The 24,845-nt window shown below is 24.6% G+C and overlaps 5 protein-coding genes across 5 annotated transcripts; 2 read left to right on the top strand and 3 right to left on the bottom strand.

The window, feature by feature from the left end:
- Window positions 1–373: 373 nt before the first annotated feature.
- Window positions 374–4,636, bottom strand: PVVCY_1100960 (structural maintenance of chromosomes protein 4, putative; the record flags this gene model as incomplete). The annotated part of the gene is made up of 1 exon (XM_008626278.1): window positions 374–4,636. The coding sequence occupies one exon, from the start codon at window positions 4,634–4,636 to the stop codon at window positions 374–376; it is 4,263 nt and encodes a 1,420-aa protein (XP_008624500.1).
- Window positions 4,637–7,180: 2,544 nt separating this feature from the next.
- On the top strand, window positions 7,181–8,593 carry PVVCY_1100950 (SNAP protein, putative; the record flags this gene model as incomplete). The annotated part of the gene is made up of 5 exons (XM_008626279.1): window positions 7,181–7,328; window positions 7,521–7,643; window positions 7,761–7,938; window positions 8,053–8,131; window positions 8,225–8,593. 5 exons carry the CDS (start codon window positions 7,181–7,183, stop codon window positions 8,591–8,593), a joined length of 897 nt encoding a protein of 298 aa, XP_008624501.1.
- Window positions 8,594–8,914: 321 nt separating this feature from the next.
- Window positions 8,915–16,300, bottom strand: PVVCY_1100940 (conserved Plasmodium protein, unknown function; the record flags this gene model as incomplete). The annotated part of the gene is made up of 1 exon (XM_008626280.1): window positions 8,915–16,300. The coding sequence occupies one exon, from the start codon at window positions 16,298–16,300 to the stop codon at window positions 8,915–8,917; it is 7,386 nt and encodes a 2,461-aa protein (XP_008624502.1).
- Window positions 16,301–18,572: 2,272 nt separating this feature from the next.
- Window positions 18,573–19,397, top strand: PVVCY_1100930 (single-stranded DNA-binding protein, putative; the record flags this gene model as incomplete). Its single annotated transcript, XM_008626281.1, has 1 exon — window positions 18,573–19,397. One exon carries the CDS (start codon window positions 18,573–18,575, stop codon window positions 19,395–19,397), a length of 825 nt encoding a protein of 274 aa, XP_008624503.1.
- Window positions 19,398–20,200: 803 nt separating this feature from the next.
- Window positions 20,201–24,127, bottom strand: PVVCY_1100920 (pre-mRNA-processing ATP-dependent RNA helicase PRP5, putative; the record flags this gene model as incomplete). Its single annotated transcript, XM_008626282.1, has 1 exon — window positions 20,201–24,127. The coding sequence occupies one exon, from the start codon at window positions 24,125–24,127 to the stop codon at window positions 20,201–20,203; it is 3,927 nt and encodes a 1,308-aa protein (XP_008624504.1).
- Between the last annotated feature and the right edge of the window lie 718 nt (window positions 24,128–24,845).

Below are 24,845 nucleotides of genomic sequence, written 5' to 3'. Positions count from 1 at the left end.
AAAAAAAGAGAAGATAAAGGAGAGAAAAAAAAATGCAAGTGCACATTCATATATTTTTATATGTACTTATAAGCATTATATGTCTCCATTTCCATCTCTGTGCATATAAAATAGTAATAACTTTAAATAAAAAAACGAGAAAAAAATAAAGAAAATGTAAGCATAAATATAAAAAGGGAAGAAAGAAAAAAAACAAAACTCATGTACGCAAAATATTCATTTTCATGAATATCATAATATTGGATCTATATTTTATGATGTAAATAAAACAACTGCAGTAATTTATGGAACACAATAAATTGTCCATCTTTCAGAATAATAAATAGGAATTCGAATTGTGTAGTATATGTAGCACAAATATTTATATGCTTCATTATGCTTGCGCAATTTCACCCTTTCTCTTTTTATTATCCTGAATTTTGTATGGATTTAGAGTTATGCACTTAGTTATGTCGTTTGTTTTATATATACCCACCATTCGATCACACAACTCAAACATTTGATTTCTAAGTGAAATGACAATAAATTGAGCATCGCTAGTTTTTGTTTTAATATAGTGAGATATAATTGAGACATTTTTAAAATCTAAAGCAGCATCTATTTCGTCCATAAAATAAATAGGATTAGGTTTAAAATAATGTAGAGCAAAAACTAAAGCCAATGAGCTTAATGTTTTTTCTCCTCCTGATAAATTTTGTATATGTTTCCAACTTTTTTTAGGAGGTCTAACTGAAAATAATATACCTTCATTAAAAATTTCTGAAGAATCAATAATTTCTAATTCTGCATCACCTCCTATTGCAATCATTTGATACATTTCTTTTAATTTACATGAAATAATATTAAAAGCAGCTAAAAATTCTTTTCTTCTTTTATCACATAAATTATCATAAACTTTTCTTATTTTATCTTTTTCTTTTTTTGATTTTTTTACATCTTTTCTTCTTTTTTTATAATCATGTAATTTTAGATTATAATCTTGAAACACTTTTAAATTTGGTGCTTTTTTTTCACATATATGTAATTTATGCTCAATTTTTGCTTCAATTTCTTTTTTATTTAATACTTCTAATTCTTCATCTTTTATATTTAAATAATCATATTCATTTTCGGCATCATTTATTTCATTGTTATCATGAAGCATGTCTTCTAGTTCTCTCAAATCATGTTCTTCGTCTTCATCTTCTTCTTTTTTTTTTTTTTTTTTTCGTTTTCTTTTTTTTCCTTCTTCATCATTAACATTTGGATCTACACCATCAGTTAAACAAAGTTGTTCACCCTTTTCTTCATCTTCTGCATCATCCCAAGTACTTTCTTCTTCATATTCACTACTACCACTGTAATCTGTATCACCATCACTTTCTGTTTCATTTTCAGGAGATTCTCCTTCAGCTGTCTCATCATTTTGAGTATCGTCTTTTACAGAAAGAGTCATATTTTCTAATATAACTTTATCAGATTGTTCAATTAGATCCATATATTCTTTAATTTTAAGTTCGTATTGATCTTTTTTTGCAAGATATTGTTTTATTTCTTTTTCAATATTTTCAATTTTATATAAAATGTCTACATTTTCTAAATCTTTTTTTGATATACTTTCATCTACAATTTGTTTTTTTTTTTTATTTTCTTCAATTTTGGCTTGCATTTTATTTAGTTCTTTTTCCAAATTATTTAATTCGTCATATATAGTACATCCTTTTGTTTCAATATTACTTAATTCTTGTTCTAATTCTTTTTCATTTTTTTCATATTCTTCAATTTCTTCAGTAAATTTAAGAATATCTTTTTTGCCTTTTTCTAAATCTGCTAAGGCATTTATTTCTTCACTACTATGTTTTTCTAATTCTTCTTTTGTTAAATTTAATTGTCTTTCTGCAGTCATAAGTTTTGATTTTAATTTTTTTTTTTTTTCTCCTCCTACATTTTGTAATTCATCATAATATTTTTTAACTTTACTTTCCTGTTCTTTTAATAAAATATCAATTTTATCTCTTTCATTATTTTTTTTCTCAATCAATTCTTTGAGTGATTTTAATTCAGACTCTTCTTCTCTTGTTAATTCTGGTACTTGTGAATTTTCTAACTGGTCATCAATATCTTTTAATTGTTTCTTTAAGTTTTCACTTCTTTTATTTGCAATTTCTGTTTTACATTCATTATCTTCAATAAATGAATTTATACTTTTAATGTCTGAAAATAAAATATTTCTTTCTGCTTTTAGTTGTTCTACATTTTTATTAATTTCTTTAATAGATTTTTCAATTTTAATTAAATCAGATTCATCATATTCTGTTGTTTTGATACTACTTCTAGGTCCATATTTTGATTTTCCATTCATACCAGGATGACTAGAACCCATACCAATACCTCCTCCACAAATTCTACCATCATTTTCAATTAGTTCACCATTTAATGTGACAACTCTTTTTTTGTGTGTATACCCAATAATGTGTGCTTCATCAAGAGTATTTGCTAAAAGTGTTTCTTTTAAAATATGATAAAAACATATTTTATATATATTATTTTTAAATTTTACAAAGTCTATTAATCTATGAACATTTGGAAGTATTGGGGTATAATTTTGTTCATTATTTAACATAATTGGTTTCAAATTTTTTTCTAATATTGATAATGATAAAACATTTATTCTTCCTAAGTTGGCTTTTCTAACTTCTTCAAATAAAAGTATCGCATCATTTGGATTTTGTACTACTACAAGATCAGAATAATTATTTCCAGCTATTAATAATGCTTTTTCATATTTTTTATCTATATATCCTAAATCGTTTAACATTCCATGTATTCCTTTAATTTTATTTTTTTTTAAATTATAAACAAATTCATGTAACTTGCTAGTCGTTTTATTAGTAACTAATTCCTTTTTTATAGTTTCATATGCAACTGTTTCATTGACTAAATTTTTATTAACTTCTTCAATTTTTTTATCTAAATTTTGTAAATCTTTTTCTTTTTTGGCTAGCTCATTTTCTTTGTCTTGTTGCATTGAAACCATATGTTTTATTTGTATGTCTTTTTCTTTAATTTCATTCAATATTTTTGATTGAATATATTCTAAATTTTCTACATGATCTCTATATTCTCTTTTTTTTTTTTCAATAATATTACATTTTGTTATGCACTCTGATATATCCTTAATTACACAATCATAACGGTTCTGTAACGGTGCTAACTTTTTTTCTTCATTTGAATATACTTCATTAATTTTGTCTATATCTTTTTTTATTTCTTCATTATATTTATCTAATTCTTCTTCACATTTTTCTACTTCTTGTTCTAATTTTGGAAGTTTGTTTTTTTTTATTTCACTAAGAATATTTTGTTTTTCTTCTATAGTTTTTTTATATAAAGGAATTTTTTTTTTTTTTAATTCTTCTCTTTTTACATATATACTTTGCAATTTTTCAACAATTGTCACTAGTTCCTTTTTAATATTTTCATCACTTTGTGTTAGTTTTTTAAATTCCGAATCAGTTTTATTTTTTTTTTTAATAATCTGATCTTCTTCATTTTCTAAGTTATTAAGAATAGTATTTATTTCTTTTCGGTCTTCTAATAATTTATTATATTCTGAATTATGACTATCTTTAATTTTGACATATTCTTCATGCTCTTTTTCTTTATTATATATGATTTTTCCAAATTCATATCTATCTTTCTTTAAGCTTATTATATTTAGTTTGTAAGTATTTTTTTGTAAATCCATATAATATTGTGCTTCTTTTCTTGGAGATGCCAATTCTTTTAATTCATTATAAACATGTTTTAATCGATTAACTTTTTCATGATAAATTTCTTCACTTTTTTCAAAATTTTCTAAACTAGAATTTATATCATCTATATATTTATTTGTACCAATAATATCTTCCAAATATTCGAGTAATCCTTCTTCGTTTTTATTACCCTTCGGATTCATTTGTGCAATCTGTTCTACTTCTCCTTGTAATATTAAAAAACGGTTATTGCTTAAATCGATTCCCTTTTTATAAAGCAAATCAAACACATCTTTTTGTGTAACAACTTTACCGTCAATTCTATATTTTGATTGATTATCTATCGTAGCTTCACGACTAATTACAAAATCGTGAGGTCCCGACTCATCATTTTCAAAACTTTCAACATGCTCATCATTTTCACCATTATCGTCTGGGTCCCCTTCTTCATCGGGCTTGTCTATAATTGTCTTAAAATATATCGACACTTTTGTATACTCATTATTTGTTGAATATTTTGAATTATGAATAAGATCCGATAATTTATTTTGTCGAATTTTTTTTGCTCGTCGTCCAAAAACAAAAAGCATAGCATCAATGATATTACTTTTCCCACTTCCATTTGGACCAACTATACAACTAAATTTTTTATAAAATGGTCCAATTATTTTTATTCCTGAATAACTTTTAAAATTTTCAAGTATTAATTTTTCAATTATTATTCTTTTATTACTTTTTTTTAAACATAAATCTGTATTATTATTCTCTATGCTATAATTAGTATCATTTGTAAGTGCTGTACTTTCTTTTCTTTGTGTGCTTAAAATAGCAAACGGACCTTCTTCCCGTTTTTCTTCATCATCGAAGGCCTGTTCATTATTTAAATTTATATCGTTTGTCATCTGAACTAGAGCACAATTTTTGTGCATCAACTACTAATGATTATCACTATACTATTTCTTTTACTATAATTGTTATTAATTTTTTTTTTTTTTTTCTTCCTAAATTGTATTAGCAATCCATGTCCATTTGCTTCCCCATCCGAGATTGTATAATATTTCATACACTTTTAATGCTTATAATTTAAAAAAATATAACTATTACGATTTTTGTCAATTATTTCCCTTAGTCCCTACACAAGGAATATACACACTAAACCCCTTTAGTTATTTTATTTATGAAAAATTATAAATTATTATTCAATTTTCACTTGAATTTCCTTTCTCTCCTTATGTGCAATTATGGCACTTTGCAGAGGTATGGAAAAAAATAAAATGTGCATAATAAAAAAATAGCCTCGTATTTGCATATATATAAAAAAGGAAACTTAAATACACACACACATATATATATTATATAAATATTAGGAATACTTACGTGATACTCATAAAAATTATAATAAATAAAAAAATATATGAGTAATAAACGTGTCGCTTTATTAATTTTTTTAACGGATAAAATATAAACTTAATGATGGTTATATATTGTCTCCTTTATTTTTTCCATATATTTTGGAAGTCTTACCCCTCAACAATTATATTCTTTTATTTTTTCCATATATTTTGGATATATACAATGATATATATATTTTTTTTTATCTCTTGACAATTTTATTGATAAAAATATATATGGTAAGTATCACTCCAAAAAATAAAATGATTGGAATTGACTATTATGTAATAAGAAGCTATCCATTTTAAGCATATATAAACCAAATAAAAAAAAGAATAAGTGCATATAACCTTTTTGTACGTTTAAAATATAAAATTATTAAACTGTCATTTTTATGCATACTGAAAATGGATTGATAAAATAGTAAGCCGACTCAAAGAACAAATTAAAATTATTACTGAAATAATAAGACTTTTGAAAACCAACAAAATGAAATCCTATTCAATCATTTGTTCTTTAACATTTTATACTAAATAGTAAAAAGTAAAAAGTAAACACTTTTCTTGTGTGTATTTTTATTTGTAAGCCATATATGATTAAAGAAAAAAAATTACATTTATATAAACCATACTATTATTAAAATATATATCTTTTGTTTAACTACAAAGGAATGATAACCCATTAATATGTATACACACACAATAATGCTAAACAAAAAAAATCACTATAAAACATTAATATAAAATAATGTTGTATATATATGAGGAAATAAAATTATTCAAAAGAGTTACAAATATGCATATAAATTATCACTTATTAATATACCAATTGTATAGTCCTTATTTATTGTCTATAAGGTAAAGAGTCATGAATAAGTTATGTTTTCATTTTCAAAAATTTAACAAAATATATTTTACACACACATATATAATGTATAGTTTGGAATAGCATATTTTTATTTCTCTTTATTTACAAAAATATATATGCCATTCATTGAATAAGGATATGGTTGCACCATTATATAGTATATTTTATTTAAGCCACTTTTATATTAAATATATATTTTCCTTAACCATAAAATAAAAAAAAATATTTAAAACGATATATTATAAGCTTATATATTTAAAAAATTATTATTTTTAATTTAAAATAAAAAAATATTTTTTTTTGAGAGTCTTTTTTTTTATTATCCCCCTTACAAGTTATACCCCATATAATTTGTCAAACTCCATATTATTATTTTTTATCACAACAATATCTTCTTTGTGGTATTGCAATTATTCATTTTACTTTGCTTTACTTTGTTTTACTTTGTTTTACTTTTCTTACTTATATAATTGTAGTTATGCCCAACTTGCAAGTTAAGACCTACTCGTAGTTGGCATTTAACATATTAATGGGATTGCAAAAAAAAAAAAATAAAAAATAAAAATAATAATATACTTGCTAATTATATAAAGACAGGATAAGGAAAATATTTTTATTTCTCTTGAGAAAAATAGAGAGATATTTGACTTACTACTGTGTAAGTAGCTAACCCTTGTTTATACAATCTACTCATAAATTTTATAGCATATTTTATAGCGTATTTTAGAATAAATTTACTACTACTAAAAAAAGTAATATTGTAAGAATAAAAAAACAATATTGATATATTTATGGAAAATTAAAAAATAATTTTAATGAGGGATACATTATGTAGTTACCCCATATTTGAATGGGCACGCTGCTATACAAAAAAAAAAATTTAGGAAATATCTACTACAAAATATATGCATAAAAAAAAGAGAAAAAAAGAAGGAAAATAATACATTATAAAATTATAATAAAATTTGATAATACAGTGGAATATAATAATGATCATATAAATGTTATATATCCAAAAAAAGCTAAAGTTTTAACATTTTTTTTTATTATTTTTGTAAATATCTTAAGTACGGACGAAAAAAAATATAACTATTTTGTGTATAAAAATATTTCTATATTATATTATTATACTATTATATATATGCCCGCACATATGCATTGTTAAAGTTAAAAGTTTTTGAAAAAAAATGGAACACGAGGCAAAAGAACTGGAAAAAAAAGCAGAGGCGTTAAGTAAGAAGGACTTTTTCTCTTCCTTTTTTGGAACAGATAATACCGATGAAGTTATAAATTGCTATAACATGGCAGCAAACCAATACAAGCTTGCTCATAAATGTGAGATTAACATTCTCTTTAAATATGCATACATATATATTTTACCAGTTGCCCGTTTGTTCATCTAAATATTTGTGTTGTAAACTAGCGGATTCCGTTTATAAAATAACGTCACATTTTATCCTTTACTTTACTTCTTTACTTTTTTTACTTCTTTACCTTTTTTACTTCTTTACTTTTTACACTCTTTAGGGAAAGAAGCAGCTTCTTGCATTTTGAAAAATGCTGCACTATACAAAAAGAATAGTGAGACCAGCTATTGTGCCAACGCATATTTAGAGGCAGGAAACATAACAAAAAAATATGATAAACTAGGTTAGAGCAAATATAATACTATAAAACAGGGCTTTATATGGATATATTATTACCTTCTTGTTTTATGACACACATTTAAAGTATAAATATTGCCTTAATGTTTTTTCACTTTTTTAGAGGCTATAAAATATATTGAAGAGGCTGTCAAAATGTATGCAACAATTGGAAGATTTTCAAATTGTGGAAAATGTGAAAAGAATATTGCAGAAATATATGAAGATTTGTTCGATTATAATAGTGCATCATCATATTATAAAAAGGCTGCCTATTATTTTGAAATGGATGAATATTCAAAGTAACAAAAAACGAGATAGAAAATGTTTTATTTTGCATGCCATTTTTCAAGTTATTTCCATCCCATTTTCCAATAATTTCCATGCCATTTTTCATATTGTTATAATTCTTTCAGGTCGGTGTACACACAATGCATTGTCAAGTATGCCGAGTTAAGTGCCCAATATAATCACCAATATGAAGATGCTATATCGGTAAAAAAAAAAAACTGTACATGTACTTGTAAATTGCTTACAAACATAACATATGCATACGTACGTACATATGAACGCTTTTCTTTTTGGTAGATATTCGAAAACGAAGCTGAAAAGGCGCTAAAAAATTCTTTGCTACAGTATGGAGCCCGTGATTATTATATAAAGGCAGGGATACTTCACATAGTTATAGGAGATATTGTAAATGCAAGAATATCAATTGATAAGTATTCCTCAAATGATCCACGATTTGCAAGTTCCAGAGAAAAGAAATTTTTAGATAATATTATTGATGCTATTACAGAACAAAATATCGAATATTTTGAAGAAATTGTACATGAATATGATAGAGTAACAAAATTAGATAATTGGAAAGTATATTTTCTTTATAATATTAAATCGAAATTAAATGTTGAAGGAAATGTTGAGTTAACACCTGATGGTGGTGTAGATTTAACATAAACACAAAAAAAAATTACATATCTTTGTATATGCATATATGTATAAATTTTAAAAAAAAATTATTTTGATGTTTTTTTTTTGTATAATAAAATAATGCAAGCATATGCTGCATACTTTTCGATATAACATTTTAACATTCTTTGACAAGCTATGCATTGTGAAAATATATGTACATTGTTATTCATTTTATATTTTTAAACTTCTTCAAAACCTCAACTGGTTTGATATTAATTTAAGTGTTTATTTTAAAAAAGTATGAAAAAAATAGAGACAGTAAAAAAAAATGAAATTTTATCTTTTACTTGTCATATATTATCAATTTTAAGCATACATATTTCCATTCATATTATACACATCTTTATGCTTAAGGAATTGAAGTTGTGCATATTGTTGTTCTCTAAGTTTGGATAAACTTCTTTGCATATTTATCTGTTCTTTTAATTTTTTTTTTAGTTGTTCATTATTTTTTTTTTCATATTCTACTTGTTTTGCAATTTCATCAAAAAATTTATACGAATTATTATTATTACTAAATGTTGAATCTCTATCATTTCTTAAAATAGTCATTGGAATTTTTTTATCTTGCTCACCATAAATATTTTCACGATTTTTATATATTCCTTCATTCCTTTCTTCGTTACTATTCATACTCTTTGATATCAATGCACTAATGCTGTTTCTTTTTTTTTCAAACATATTTATATTAAAACTTGAAGAAGTACTTGGAGGGTATACACTTAATATATTCTTATTCGGAATATTACTTAAATTGCTTGGAGATAAAACAAATATATCATTTGATGATTCCATTTTTTTATATTTATCATTTTTAACACTCAAACTGTTAAAATGTGAAAACTTTTTCATATATTTCTCAGGATTATACTCATCATCTTTACTTTTGTCTATATCTTCATTAGACACTGAGGGTGGGGATAACAAATGGGTGTCGCTTTCCTCTTCATATTCCTCATCTTTATCTTCCTCCTCATATTCTTCAACTTCTTCTCCCTCTTCATATTCCTCCTCATATTCCTCATCTTCTTCTCCATCTTCATATTCCTCCTCATATTCCTCGTCTTCTCCTTCTTCTTCATATTCCTCGGCTTCTTCGTAATCCTCGCCATCTTCTTCCTCCTCGTAATCCTCACCTTCATCTCCCTCTTCATAATCTTCCTCATAATCATCACCTTCTTCTCCTCCTTCTTCCTCGTAATCATCTCCATCTCCCTCTTCTTCGTAATCCTCTCCATCATCTTCGTCTCCTTCGTAATCGTCATCTTTCTCTTCTTCGTCCCCATCTTCATCTTCTTCCTGGTAATCGTCATCCTCCTCTTCTCCTTCTTCTTCCCCATTTTCGTCACCATCTCCTCCTTCTTCTTCATCATTCTCATCGTCATCTTCTCCTTCCTCATCTTCATTTTCGTCATCATCTTCCTCCTCCTCTTCTTCTTCTTCTTCTTCTTCTTCTTCTTTTTCCTCTTCATTTTCCTCTTCCTTTTCTGCATCTATTTCGCTATTTGCATCTACTTCTTCTTCTCCCTCTTGCATCACTTTGTTTTCATTGGAGAGAACAGGAACGATTGGAAGGGGTTCATCTTTTTTTGGAATCTCGTTTTGGGTATTATTCGTCTGATATGAATGTCCTTGATTTATGTTAGATAAATGGATATGTTGTTGTAATGTAGATGTTGTCGAATTTTTAGAATCCATAGAAATATTTGGTTTAAGAATAACATTATTTAGATCTGTATTTTGTTGATTCATATTATCGTATGGATTAAATTTCATATTTATAGAATGTGGATTATAAATAACATTATTAATTTTTTTATTTAAAATATCTATTGTACTCTTAGATATAAATAGATTCGTATAATTATGATTAAGGGGTTGTTTATTTTCGGGTTCTACTTCTTTTACAATTATTTTTTTATCCGATTTATCAAATGGAATAATTTGAAAATTTTTTTGATGATAAGTATTATAGCATTTGTTATTTGTGTCTTCCTTAAAATTAGAAGATGTATCTATATTTTGTTTTTTTATTTCTAAATTTTCATTATTTATGCTTTTATTTTCTGTAATATTAGACTTTACATCTATGTTACCATTTTGTGCATCTACTAGATTTGATTCTGTGGTTCTATTTCCAAAAAATTTATGTATATCTATATTTGGAATAGAGATAGGTTTATTTGGAAGATTATTTTTAAAGCTATTTTGGAGAATCCTTTCTGAAGAGAGTATATCTTTAAATGGAGATTCAATCAACGGGCTTTCTTTAATATGTATTGAATTTGAATTTTCGTTTTTTATATTTCCTACTTCTTTTAAACAATTATTATAAGTTTTAAAATTGTTCATATTTTCATTAAAAATAGATTTGTTTAATTCAGATTTATTCGATCCAATTGTAGATATTTTTTCTGAACAATTCATATTAAGAGGAGTTGCTAAATCAGAGGAAACTTTTGGAATACTAGATATGATATTATTGTTTTCAATTTTAGAAACTATTTTATCATTGTGTTTATTCAAATTTTTACATAAAAAATTGCTATTATTAATCGAGTTTGAATTAACTTTGCTCATTGATTCAAATGTACAGGAGGGTTTGTTATTTTTTAATTCAAAAAAAGACAAACTATGTGTTTTTGTATTTGCATTTGTTTTAGTATTTATGCTCATAGGGGCATTATTTACATAGTTTGAAAAAACGAACGTCGAATTTATTTTATTAGTAGGAAGGTTTGAATTATTATTATGTATTGAAGATGGGCCTTGAATTTCAGTTTTGTTTATAATCTGCTTATTCATATTGTTTCGAGTAAAAGATTTTTGTGGAAAAGAATAGGTTGATTGTTTTGTCATTAGATCGTTTGAATTTTTATTTGAACTATTTTTAGAAATCCTATGAAATGAGTCTACTCTTCCTAAACTTTTTGTATTATACAATTTGGGCACGTTCATATTTCCATTGTTTTGACAATTATTAGGAGTGTCATCTTTTTTTTTGATTCCAAAAAAACTCAAAATCATATCTTTATATGATTGTTTTTTGGGGGTACTATTTTTTTTCTCTTCCATCTTTTTACTTACATCTTCAAAGCTTTTATTTTGTTTGTCACATTTAGAATTAGCTATAAGATTATGTGATTCTATGTTTATGTATCCTGAATCTAAATGGCTATCATTTGTCAATTCACTTTTGGGTACATTTTGACAGATGCATGGGTTCATGCAATTAATAGAATCATTTATTTTCAATTCAACCGATTGAGAATTAATATTTTCACTAGAAAAATTGGGAATCACATTATTATTTTTTAAATTTTGAAATGAGGTTTTAGATTGATATTCATGTAATTTTGATTTACTACCATATTTTATATTCGATTTGCTTACAGTTTTTCTAAAAACAGGAAATACATTACTTATGATCGATTCTGAACAAAAGGCATTGGAATGATTTCCACATTTTTCGCTAGTTAAATTTGTAGCTATATTATTATTTGACATTCTTTGATTTAAATTAAATGTATGAGATCTTGAACATGAAGATGTTGTACTTAACTTTTTAGGATTGGAAGATAACATATTATTATTTTTGACAATTATTTCATTAATTTTATTATTACTAAATGTATGACTACGATTAACTTTATGAGGATTTAAACTAGATAAATAGTTACTTTCTATTTTCAATAATTCTGGGTGTTTGTTTTTAGAAAAACTAGCCATACTATTAAAATTTGTATTATTATCAGTTGGTGGTATGAAAGGAATTAGACGAACCTTATTACATTGTACTACTGAAGGATATCCAATATTTTTAATTTCATAATTTGGAATATCAAAATGATGACTATTTTTATTTTTCATTTGGTCTAATTTTAATTTAGGTATAGCAATCTTATTTTTTATAAAAACAAAATCATCAACCAAATTGCTATTAACTTCTTCATTCTTTGAATTTTCTTTTAAAACAGGAAAACTATATGTAGTTGCTCTTTTACTATTCATAATACTTTCTTTCATTCCTTTAACTTCATAATTATGAGAAGAGGGAACTTTATTTATATATACATATTCTTGACTCATTTTTTTATTTAAATTATTTTCATTTTTATTATCCATAGAATTTAAATTGTATGTCTGTTTTCGTTCTACTATTGTATCTGCATGATTATATGTTTCTTTTCTTTTTAATAAATTTATATCTTCATCATTTGAATCTTGTAAATATGTTTGTTTCCTATCATTTGAAATATTTTTATTTTCAAATTCGAATATTTTATCATTATTATTATTATTATTATCAATTATAGAAACTGTTTTACGTTTCTCACAATTTTCTGCATCTAAACTTTTTAAATTTTCAAAAGATTTCATAAAATATTCTTGGGAATTTACTCCCTTACTTTTACACAAATTAAAATAGCATCCGCCATTATTATCATCTTTGTCAATTTCCATTTTTGCATCTACATTGGTATCATTGATTCTATAATTTTCTATGGGTTCTGATATTTCTTTTTTAATTTCAACCTCGTTATTTGATTTGCTAGCTGAATTATAGGAACATCCAATGTTAAAACAGCCTACACCATTTTGTTCATTTACCATATCAATACTATTCATCGAGATATTCTTTTCAATGGCTTGCTCGTTTTGTTGTTTTGTATCCATGGAAAAGGAATGAGAATTTATGTTGGAATCTGTTATAGGTTTTCCAATATTTTCTTCTGAATTCTTTGTTACTAATTTTAGTCCATTGCTAAGACAAAAATGTTCTGATTTTTTTTTTTCTAAAATATTTTGTTCTATTTTTTTAGCTTCTTCTAAAGTGTTGACTGGCTCATGCTCATTATTCTTATTCAAAAATTTATTATATACACATAAGGTTTTATAGCATGAATAATTTTGATCCAATTCTGCATATGCATCTGAATTTATATTATTAATAGAATCAACATGATATATTTCGTTGTTAATACTGTTTTCGTTTTCTAATACATTTGTGTTTTTACAAAAAAACATAAAATTACCATTTGATTTGTTTACATTTTCTTCGTTACATTTTTTAGAACCTCTTGAAGAGTTGGATATACCACTTCTCTGCGTGTTTAATTCTTTTGAAGTGGTCAAACTTTTATTGTAAATTATTTTATCTGCCTGTTCATCAAAACTATTTAAGGATTCAACATTTTTTATATTAGAGGAGGTATGACAAGAATTGCACATAAGTTTGCTTTCAATTGGTGCATTTGTTTCTAAACTATTTTGAGCATTTATATTTGTATTACTTTTTTGAAAACTCATTGTTTGATTATTATTCGAACTTTTTAAAGGAGATACAATTTGAAAAGATGGTGTAAAATATTTATTGCTTACTTTTTTTTCATTTAAATTGGGTTGAAAATATTTTTGGTAGCCAAATAAATTATTAGACATATTACTCATTGATTTTTTAGGAGTTGGTACCACTCTATTTTTAATAGCATATTTAGATGTAGCCATTTTATTCTTGTTGTCTATATTTTTTTGAGGGGTTATTAAAATTTCAAAAGTTTTATTATTTTTTCCATTTTCATCATTTTTTACATATTCATATGTTTCAAAATTATGATTACTTTTTCTTTCATTAAATTTTTCTAACGGATTTTTATCTTCTTCCTTCAAATTATTTTTAACATTTTCAATTACACTAATATATTGTTTCATATTATGTTTATTTACTTCATCAACCTCTTCATTATCATTCTCTTGTCCTATTTCACTATTTTCATTTGGTTCTTCACCACCACAAAAAATGTAATTATTATAAAAACAGTTACTTTCTTTAATTTTAAGATTGTTCTCTTCCTCTACAGGGTTCTCTTCACAATTTAGGGAATCATTTGGCAGGTCTACATCTGCTTCCAATTTGTTTTGTTCCTTCCCCTTTGTTGCAACCTTTTCTTCAATCTCATTTTTTTTAACTTTCTTTACCTTCATTGGGGAACTAATTTTTTTTTCCTCTTTTTGTTTTTCAGCATTTTTGAATTTAGCAGGGGAACTATAATTTCTTAAATTTTTAACCCATGAATAATTATCATTAAATGGTGCTATATGATATAAATCATATTTATTATTAGGTGATTTATTTTTGACACTATTTAATGTATCTTGTTTTTTTAAAACTGTATTCCATACTTGTTCAAAACTACCATCCTTCATTTTATTTTTATCATTTTTTTTTTGAGACTTTACAAGATTTTTCAAATTATCTTGTGTTGTTTTATCATATGAAGAATATGTTTTTTTTGAATTTTCTACAATTTGGCTAGTAGGCATTCTTTTCAAATTTTCTTTAACTTGTTTTTTTTGTTTTTTTTCTAACATTTCTTTTTGTACACTTAAATTTTTTATAAAAGATGAAACAGTGTGTCGTTCGAAATTAGGGATCGTTTTTTTTGCCCCCACACCTGATTCGATTCCGATCGATTTATTTTCGCATTCATTTGGATTTTCATCAAAATTGTTTCCTTTAAAATAAGAGCAGCTTATTTCTGGCCATTTTGTTTGTACGTCATTGACTTCTTGATCAACAGGTTTTAGAATAACATTATCCTGTTCACCATTATTATAACATAAATAGTTGGAAATATATTTTTGATTTCTATTATTTTCATCATCTTTGGAAGAATTGTTTAAATCCTTAGATGCATAGGAACACCAAATAGAGTTACGTTCATTTATGTTTTGAATTGATTCCATTCTTTTTTCAATTTGTTCTTTTTCTAAACCACTGCCAAAAGCGGAAGTAGCTCTAGGACGCAAACCCGACTTATTGTTGTCATAATAATAGTAATCATTTTTTTTTGAACCTTTTGGATTTTCATAAAACATTCCTTTATAATTCTTTATATTTTTAATTTTGTTTTCTTTCTCGTCCTTTTCTTGGGTCACAATATTTGGAGAGGCAGAATAATTTCCACTACAACGAAAAAGACAGTTACCATGCTTATTCATATTTTCATCAATGTTTTTGTCAATGTTTGAGTGAGCATTATTATTGTTATTTTTTAAATTGGTTGCATTAGTGTGACTACCTTTTTTACCTAACTTATCAAAAACGTCATTATTCTTTTTTTTTAAATAATTATTTTCCCTAGTATTACTCACACTTTTTTGTTTAGTAGAATTTTCTAAATGTTTATGAACAGGTTGGGCTACAGTTTGAGATCGTAATGAAACTTTTTTATTACAATTTCGTTGAGTACTTACATTACTACTATATCTTTTTGTAATTACATTATTTTGATTAACTTTTTTATCCATATTTTTTTTATATTTTTTATTTAATTCATTTATATATTCATTTTTTCGTAATAATATTTCAGTAGCTGATTTTTGATAAATATATGGGACATTTTTCCATTTATCACATTTTGTTATTTTTTGAATTTTATCAATCTCAACATTGAAAAGATATAAAGATGTATCTAACGATATGTTGTCTCTTTTTTGTAAATCTTTTAATAATTTTTGTGAGGTTACAAAATTATTAATTAATGTATTTTTATTCAATTCATTTTTATTTTCACTATCATTTGATTTTGTAGATATAGAATTATGAGACTTACTTTGTTTTTTTTTCTCTTTAATTATTTCCTTCTTTTTTTTTACTAAATCTACTATATTATTATTATTCAAACTCATTTTTTTTGAAATCGGCTTTATTTAACTTGGTATACTATATTTTGTTCAGCCTTTAATTTTGTACTTTCACTTTGTCTTTCCTTTTTAATTAATTCATCAGTCTGTCCTGACTCGTTACAAACACATACAATGGTCAAAACAAAAGTGGCAACTTTTTTAACGACTTTTGTTTTTATTTCAAACAAACAAGGAGATGGAAAAAGTAGATATATAATAGACAAGTGTTACTAACAAATATATTAAAATTTAAAAAAATAAAACAAACAAACAAACAAACAAACAAACAAACAAATATAGACAAATTGTAACAAATAACTAAACTAATAATTAGAATAATTTATGTTGACATACAAAATGGTTTTCAATTAAAAAATGTTTACACCTAAATTATAAAATTAACTCAACAAATAGATATGAGTTTAAACAAGTGAGAAATATTCTGGGTAAACAATAAATTGAAATGTAACAATGAAATAAATAAACAAAAAAAAAATTGGAATTAGACGAATGAAATTATTTTAAATAAAATCATTACTATCTATTCATGTTATTTACATGATAAAAAAGAAAAAAAATTACATATTTTTCAAAACAAAAAAAAAATTATTATATACATATAATAATTCGCAATATTTCCAATCAACATTTTTTTTTTCATATCTCTTTTTACCTATTAAGAAAGAATATAAAAAAAAAAAAGGAAACATAATTTTTTTTTTATTATTATTATCCAAGAAAAAAAAAAAAAAAAAAAAGTGGGGGAAAAAATATATTTTCTCTAGGTTGTGTGTAGACATAAAAAATTGGACAGGTATATGAAATTATATATAACTAGGTAAAATATTTTAATGCACTTTTTATTTATTTTTGAATAATTTAAAAAAATATATATTTTATTATTATTTTTAATGTTTTTCTATTTCCCTAAACAATGTCATTATATTGTGTGTTGAATAAGTTAAAGTAATAGGAAACAAGTAAATATATATAAATGCATGTAAATATATGAACAAAAACAACATTATAAAAATAGTAGTTGAAATTGTTCTACTAATCTATAACACCTATATTCCATTTAATTTGTATAAATATTTCCTAGTACGAAAAATATATTCATATTACATGTGGTATTATATATGTACATACTAAATTGATATGCCCAATTTGTAAAGACAAAGAGTGTTGACACTTTTGTTCGGAATTACTTCATACCATTTGAACATGTAGGAAGGAACAAAACAATGTACATATACACATAACTTGTGCATTTTTCGAAAAAACACCCTGCACTTTTTTGCAGTCGTTCTAGTTTGTATATAATTTGAATTTTCTTTGACATATGTAGAAAAATAATTTAATATAAAGACCCAATTATATATGAACAAATCTAATACTATTTCAATCATATTCCTCTTAAAAAAAAATAATCATATATGATCTCATATTTTTTATGCACGCATATTTGTATACTATTATATAATAGGGGGTACCAACATATTTGAGACTTTGAATAAATAAAATGGTATGGTAAACTATCTAATTATAATACATATAAACATGGCTTAATATGTGGAAAATATGCTTGTGAGTCTATCCTTTATGTTTACAATTTTGCAAAATAAAATGACCATAGGGGTAAAAACCAAAAAATTATAATATATATAATGACTAGCTTGGGCTATGCCTTTTTACTATACCATGAGAATGTTCGAATTATATTATTATTCTTGAAAATGAGAAAAAGCCATTTTCTTTTTTAATTTTACTTTCTCATTTTAATTCTTTGATAAGGTAAAAAATGGTGGAATAAATAAAAACGAAAAAAAAAAACGAAAATTGGATTTTAAAAATCCCTATATATGTGCATAAATATAAGGTAGCCATAGTGAACTAAAAAATGTATATATATACAAAGTGATAGTTAAAAGAAAAAATAGGTTTTAGCTAATCCCATAAATATTTAGTTTAAATTGATAATATAATAATTATAAAAATAATCACTTATGTATGGTATATATATATTTACTATGTTTTATTTTTTCTCTTTTTTTAAAAATATGAATAAAATAACATAAGGATTATGGAATAATGAAAATTTAAGTTAGTATATTTCATTTTGCTCCTTGCTTATTCATTATTTTATTGGCTTTGTATTTTTTTTTAATATACTTGATAGGAATAAAATAAATATAAAGTGATATTGGAGCATTTCCATATACAGTATTATATACATGTGTTATAGTATAGCTTGTGATAATTGTACGATCAAATAATGAAACTTATATTTTTGCTAAGTATAATATATTTAACTAACATTCTTAAAATATGGGGATATATAGGCAATCTTAAAATTCACACATTTAGTGGGGTTTCAAATAAGAGAACAACTAGTAGGAAAGTAAATAATTTAAAAATAAATATGCAAAATGATTTTAATTATGAACATAATAATAAAAGATTTTATAATAACAGACCTTCTATGAGTGAAAAGTCACTAAATAAAATAACATTAATTGGAAGAGTTGGTTGTGAACCTGATATAAAAATATTGAATGGTGGCGATAAAGTAGCAACATTTAGTTTAGCAACAAATGAGTTTTGGAGAGATAGAAATACCAATGAATTAAAATCAAAAACAGACTGGCATAGAATTGTTGTATATGATCAAAATATAGTAGATTTAATTGATAAATATTTAAGAAAAGGAAGAAGAGTATATATACAAGGATCCCTACATACAAGAAAGTGGTTTGGAAATGAATTAAATAATCAACCAAGACAAATAACTGAAATTGTTTTATCTTATAACAAAGGAGATTTAATATTTCTTGATGATAGACGTAATTTTATTCAAAGAAATGTACCAAATATGTCAAACGATGAAAATAAAAATGAAATAAATAATATGAACCAACATGTTGGTATGGACACTGATATGATCTCTTCAATGGATAATATGGAAGATGATCAAAGTATTAGTAGCTTTGATCATGGCATGGATGATAACTCTAATAGTTTTGATTCAACTGATAATTCTATAGACAAAGATGAAGGAGGAATATACGACAAAATGAATACACAAGAATTTGAAGAATAATTTTTACAAAAAAAAAATATATTACTATGCAAGGTAAATATATTTTTTTTTATTAATTTTAGCTAGCTAACTAGCTATTTTATCTGAAAAATAATATGCACATGCATATATTTTATGTATTTTTTTTTTACAGCTATAATTGAAAAAGTGTGTGCGTTGACTGTTACACTTTTTCCATACACCATCACATTCATACAGATGAAGTAAAAATAGTATGGCGATATATCCATTTGGCATATACACATTTTTTTTTTCATTAATTATAAAAAATGTTTATTTTTAGCTAATATATTTATGCATTGTTCATGCAAAATTGCATATTACCTTACTCATGCGTTTCAATTTGTTTGTTTTTGTTCTTATTCTATTTTCATGTAAAAGAAAAATTCATGCAATGCGCGCGCATTTTGCTGTTTTTTTTGTTTTATTATAAATTTCATCATTTCTTCACATTTTCAATGCTTTATACCTTTTTAATTTAAAAATGAATAACCTTAATTGAATATTTTTTATACAATTTTGTCAAATTATGCTACAAGAGCACCTATTATAAAAAATCAATCATATGGATTAAAAACAAAAAAGTTCAGTTTTTTTAATTGGTTATAAAAAGGTGTAGAACAAATGAACTCAAAAAAGGGTAATAATTAAACAAGTGATAGATAAATAAATAAGAAAAAAAAATGGAAATTTACAAAATGATGCCATTTAAAATAGGCACTAATTCCATCAAAAGAAATGGTGAGTTGCGTTCAAAACGTATGACACATACATACGCAGTGAACAGATAAAAAAAATTATTTTCACCGAAATGTGGTGTATCCCCCTGCACTTGGTTTTTGATTTTTTATGTTACATTTTTGCATGAACATGTTAAGAAGAGAAGTTAATTCTGTTCGAGCAATTTGTACTTGATTATAAGTAGGGGCAGTAATTTCAATATGCAACAATTTATGATCTAATATAAAGTTTGTTTTATTTGGTTGTGAAGGGTTAGAGTATTGTCCTTTAATTTGACACATAGCTCCAGACATATCCTGTATCCGTGCTAAGACATCTCGATTAGAAATTTTTAAACGCACATGTTGAGGATAATCATTAATATAAAATTCTTCTAAAATAGTATTATCTTCAGTTACATATGTATGAGGTAAAAATGGAGAATATTTTTTCATATTTTTTGTTCTTATAGCATTTAATAGCATATTTCTTTGTATACTTTCATTTCTTAATTCCATTTGAGCTTTATTATTTATTAGTTTTTTTTTAATATCTTCTTTTGTTTTTTGGAACATTAATTGTTTTTCTTTTGGATCTTTGATATGTTCTGTTAATTTTAAACTTTCCATTTCTGCCATTTTATCAATTTCTTCATCATTTTTGCTATCCACTGTTTTATAACTATTTTGTTGTAACTCAATAAAATTATGAGCTTTCATTAGTTCATTTATTTTTTTTGCTTTTAATGATAAATTCATAGTATCATCCATTTTTATTTTTTGAATTTCTAATTCAATTTGTTTAAGATTTGCTTGTGGTGATATATTTGTTTCATTATTTTTTTGTGTTTTACCTGTTCCTGGTATATTTTTCATTTTCTTTCCTTCATGGGGTTGACCAACATTCTCTGTTTTATTAATTGTATTCGAATTTATTTTTCCTTCATTTTCCATATCAGATGTATATCCTACTTCTCTATCCTCATCTTCATTTTTTTCTTCTACTAATCCAAGTTCTTTTTTTGCTAAATCTTTATCCATCTGCATTCTTGATTTTTCATTTGGTGTAAATTTAAATCCTTTTCCTTTATATCCTTTTTTCTTATCCCATCCATGATAAGCTATCGAATTAGTAGTACCAGAATTTAAAGCACCATTAGATGGATTAAGTTGATTTCCACCCTTTGCTGCTATTTTACTACTCACATATTCATTAACCATTTGTTCTAATTCAATAGGAATATCTATTGTTTTGTTTATATAATATATATTATTTTTAATTAAATTATAAATATCATAAGCTTTTGTATGTTCAGTTGGAGTAATGAACGTATAGGCATATCCTATATTATTCGATCTACCAGTTCTTCCAATTTTATGTATATAATCTTCAATATGATCTGGGCATTCATAATTAATTACTAAAATAATATTTTTAATATCAATTCCTCTAGCCATAACAGATGTTGCAATTAATATTTTATTTTCCTCATCTTTGAAACTTTTTAATGTATGTTCTCTATCGGATTGATCTTGTCCACCATGCAACACTAATGTTTTATATTCATATTTAAATAATTCTAAATATAATAAATCAGCTTCTAATTGTTTATTAACAAATATTAAAATAAGGCCATATTTAATCCATTCTCCTAACAATTTCAATAAACGAAATAATTTTTTTTGTTCTTCTAAAACTTCAACAAATTGATATATATTATTATTTGTTTTTCCTTTTTCTCCTACTATTATTTCTATAGGTTTATATAATAATTTTTTTGCTAAGTTTTGAATATAATTAGGAAATGTTGCAGATATCATAGCAGTTTGTTTATCTTTTCTACAGTTATTTAAAATACTATGAATTTGTGATTCAAATCCAAGATCTAACAATCTATCTGCTTCATCTAAAACTATAAAAGATGCTCTATTCAAATTTGTAACTTTACTATTACTTATTGTTAATATATCAATTATTCTTCCAGGAGTTCCGACAATTATCTCGACACCTTTTTTTAATACATTTAATTGTGCACCAATATTAGATCCACCATAAACTGCTAATATTTTTAAATCAACAGCCTTACAATATACACTTGCCTCATTTTTAACTTGAATACTTAATTCTCTAGTAGGAGTAAGTATAATCCCAATGGGACCATCATTGTTTCTTAATTTGTCTTGATGTAATACATGCCTAATTAAAGGAAATAAATAAGATATAGTTTTTCCACTTCCTGTTTCTGCTATTGCAATTATATCACGACCACACATTAATGCTGGTATTGCTTGCATTTGTATACTAAACATTTTTTTAAAATTCTTTTTTTCTAATATATTTAAAATTTTCCCAGGTAAACCACATTGATAAAAATATTGAATAGGTCGAGGACAATTTTTTCCTCTTACAACTATATTTCCATTATTTTTTCGAAACATTTCAACATCCTTATCTGTCATATTTGTAATTTCACTAACTTGTACATAAACATTTTTTTTAATAGGTAAATAATCAATTTCATCATGATTTACTTGTAATAATTTTTTATTAATTTTTTTTTTTAAAGTATTTGTTTCACAATTATATTCACTATCTTCACTTAAATTTATAGAAGAATCATCTAATTCGTTTTGTTCTTTTTCTTCGTCTTTTATTCTTTCCTTTTCTTCTTCTTCTTCCTTCTTTTTTTTATCTTCTTCTGTTTTTTTCTTAAGTGTTTCAATAAACATTTTGTAAAAATCATCGTCCTCCTTTTCATTCGTTTCATTTTCCATTTCATCATCCCCTTCGTTCCCTCCTTTATCATTCTCTAATTCGGGTTTATTAATTTGAGAATTGCCATTCGTTATTTTGTCATTTTTTTCGTCATTCCCAACTGGGGCACAAATTACATCTTCATATTTGTGTTTGTTCATATCATAGCTATAAATTTCATCAAGAGTTATTGTTTTATTTACATATATTTCTTGATTTTCTAAATTTTCTTTTTCTATATTTTTCATAAATATTTCCAATGGATCATCCCCATTTTCTTCTCCCTCTTCCTTCAACATGTCTTCTTCTATTTCGGCTTCTCTTTCAATATATGCATCTACTAAGTTGGTTTTTTTTTTATCATCATCTTCTTCTTCTTCTTCGATATCATTCTCCATGAATATATCTAAGTTGACGTGTTTATTTACTCCTTTTGGTTTTGAAGCATTAAGTGTAAATTTTGTTACCTTTTTGACATTTTCATTGTTTCCCCATTTTAGTTTTTGGGCAAATAATTTTAGCCTTTCTAATCGGCTGAGATTTTTAGGCTCGGTTATTGGTTTTGTTGTATCTACGATTTTAAATCCGCTCTTTATCTCGTTCTTTATTTCATTCTTTACTTCTTGTTCACTAACTTTTTCCTTGTCTTTATTTGAAGGCTTACTTTCACTATCTCGATCGGTGTCATTATCCATTACATTACTTCGGTTCCTTCCATGACTCCTTTTTTTATCACGATGTTTTTCTTTTTTTCTATAACTTTCATCACTACTAGATGTATAATGATGATTTTTTTTTTCTTTTTTTTTAATTTTTTCGTCATTTTTTCTTTTATTATATTTCAGTTCTTCATATTCATCACTTTCATCGTCATCTTTTTTATGACGTTTTTTTTCCCTTTCACTTTTTTTTGATTCATATTTGTCTTTTTCATAATATTTTTTTTTTTCATAACTTTTTGAATGGTTACTTTTGTATGATTCAATACTTCGTCTATCATAATAATTTTTTCGTTCTCTTTCTTCATAATCATTATATTTATTTTTTTTATGACGGTTATATATTTCTTTTTCGTAATCTTTTATTTTCTCTCTATGTTTTTCCTTACTATAATCATTGTCCTTTCTACTATCTGTTTCATCATAGTGCCTCTTACTTTTTTTTACTCGATCTTCGTCGATTTCTTTTCTTTTTTTTCTACTACTATTATTATCATTGTTTATCTTATAATAATAGTCATCAGAATCGCTACTCATTCTTTTAGGTGGGGTAATGAGCCTTTTACATTACCTCTATAATATAAAAAAAAAACAAAAAAAATGAAAATAAAAGAATATTAAAAAAAAAAAAAAAGTAAACTCAAAAAATGTATAAAAAATATAAAATAAAAATATCACTATTTTGGGATTTCCATTTTAATTTGAATTTTTTTTTAATAAGTTTGTAAAAGTTTTATCATCTCAGAACGTGTACATAATATGATTATATATATGCAATATTTTTTAATATGTTACGTAACATTATATAATATGTTAATACGGTTTATATATTATATATATATATATATATATATATCTTTAACCTTTAAACGTGAAATTTTACAATTTTTATAAACACAAATTTTAAATATTTTAATATAATAAAGGAAAAAGATAGATTAAATATCTTTTGTTGCTTATGTTCCACACATTTTATTATATTTTCAGGGTTTAGGGTTATTTTTATGTATTTTATTCATGATATAAAAAAATATATTATGTATACATTTATATATATTAGGATTACATAAATCCCGTAAGTATATTTTTATGATATTCTTTCAATTTTGAAAAATTTAAGAAATTATTACAAATTTGTTTAAACATTTTATATATTTTATTGTTAGATTATCACTATTACCATTATATTATTCCTTCTACTATTGTTCATACAATTTTTACTACTAACTTGTTATTACTATATATTTTTTTCTCT

This window comes from Plasmodium vinckei (assembly GCF_900681995.1).
Source record: "Plasmodium vinckei vinckei genome assembly, chromosome: PVVCY_11".
Lineage (NCBI taxonomy): Eukaryota > Apicomplexa > Aconoidasida > Haemosporida > Plasmodiidae > Plasmodium > Plasmodium vinckei.
The sequence above is the reverse complement of the archived record's forward strand: the minus strand, read 5'-3'. Positions and strand labels throughout refer to the sequence as shown.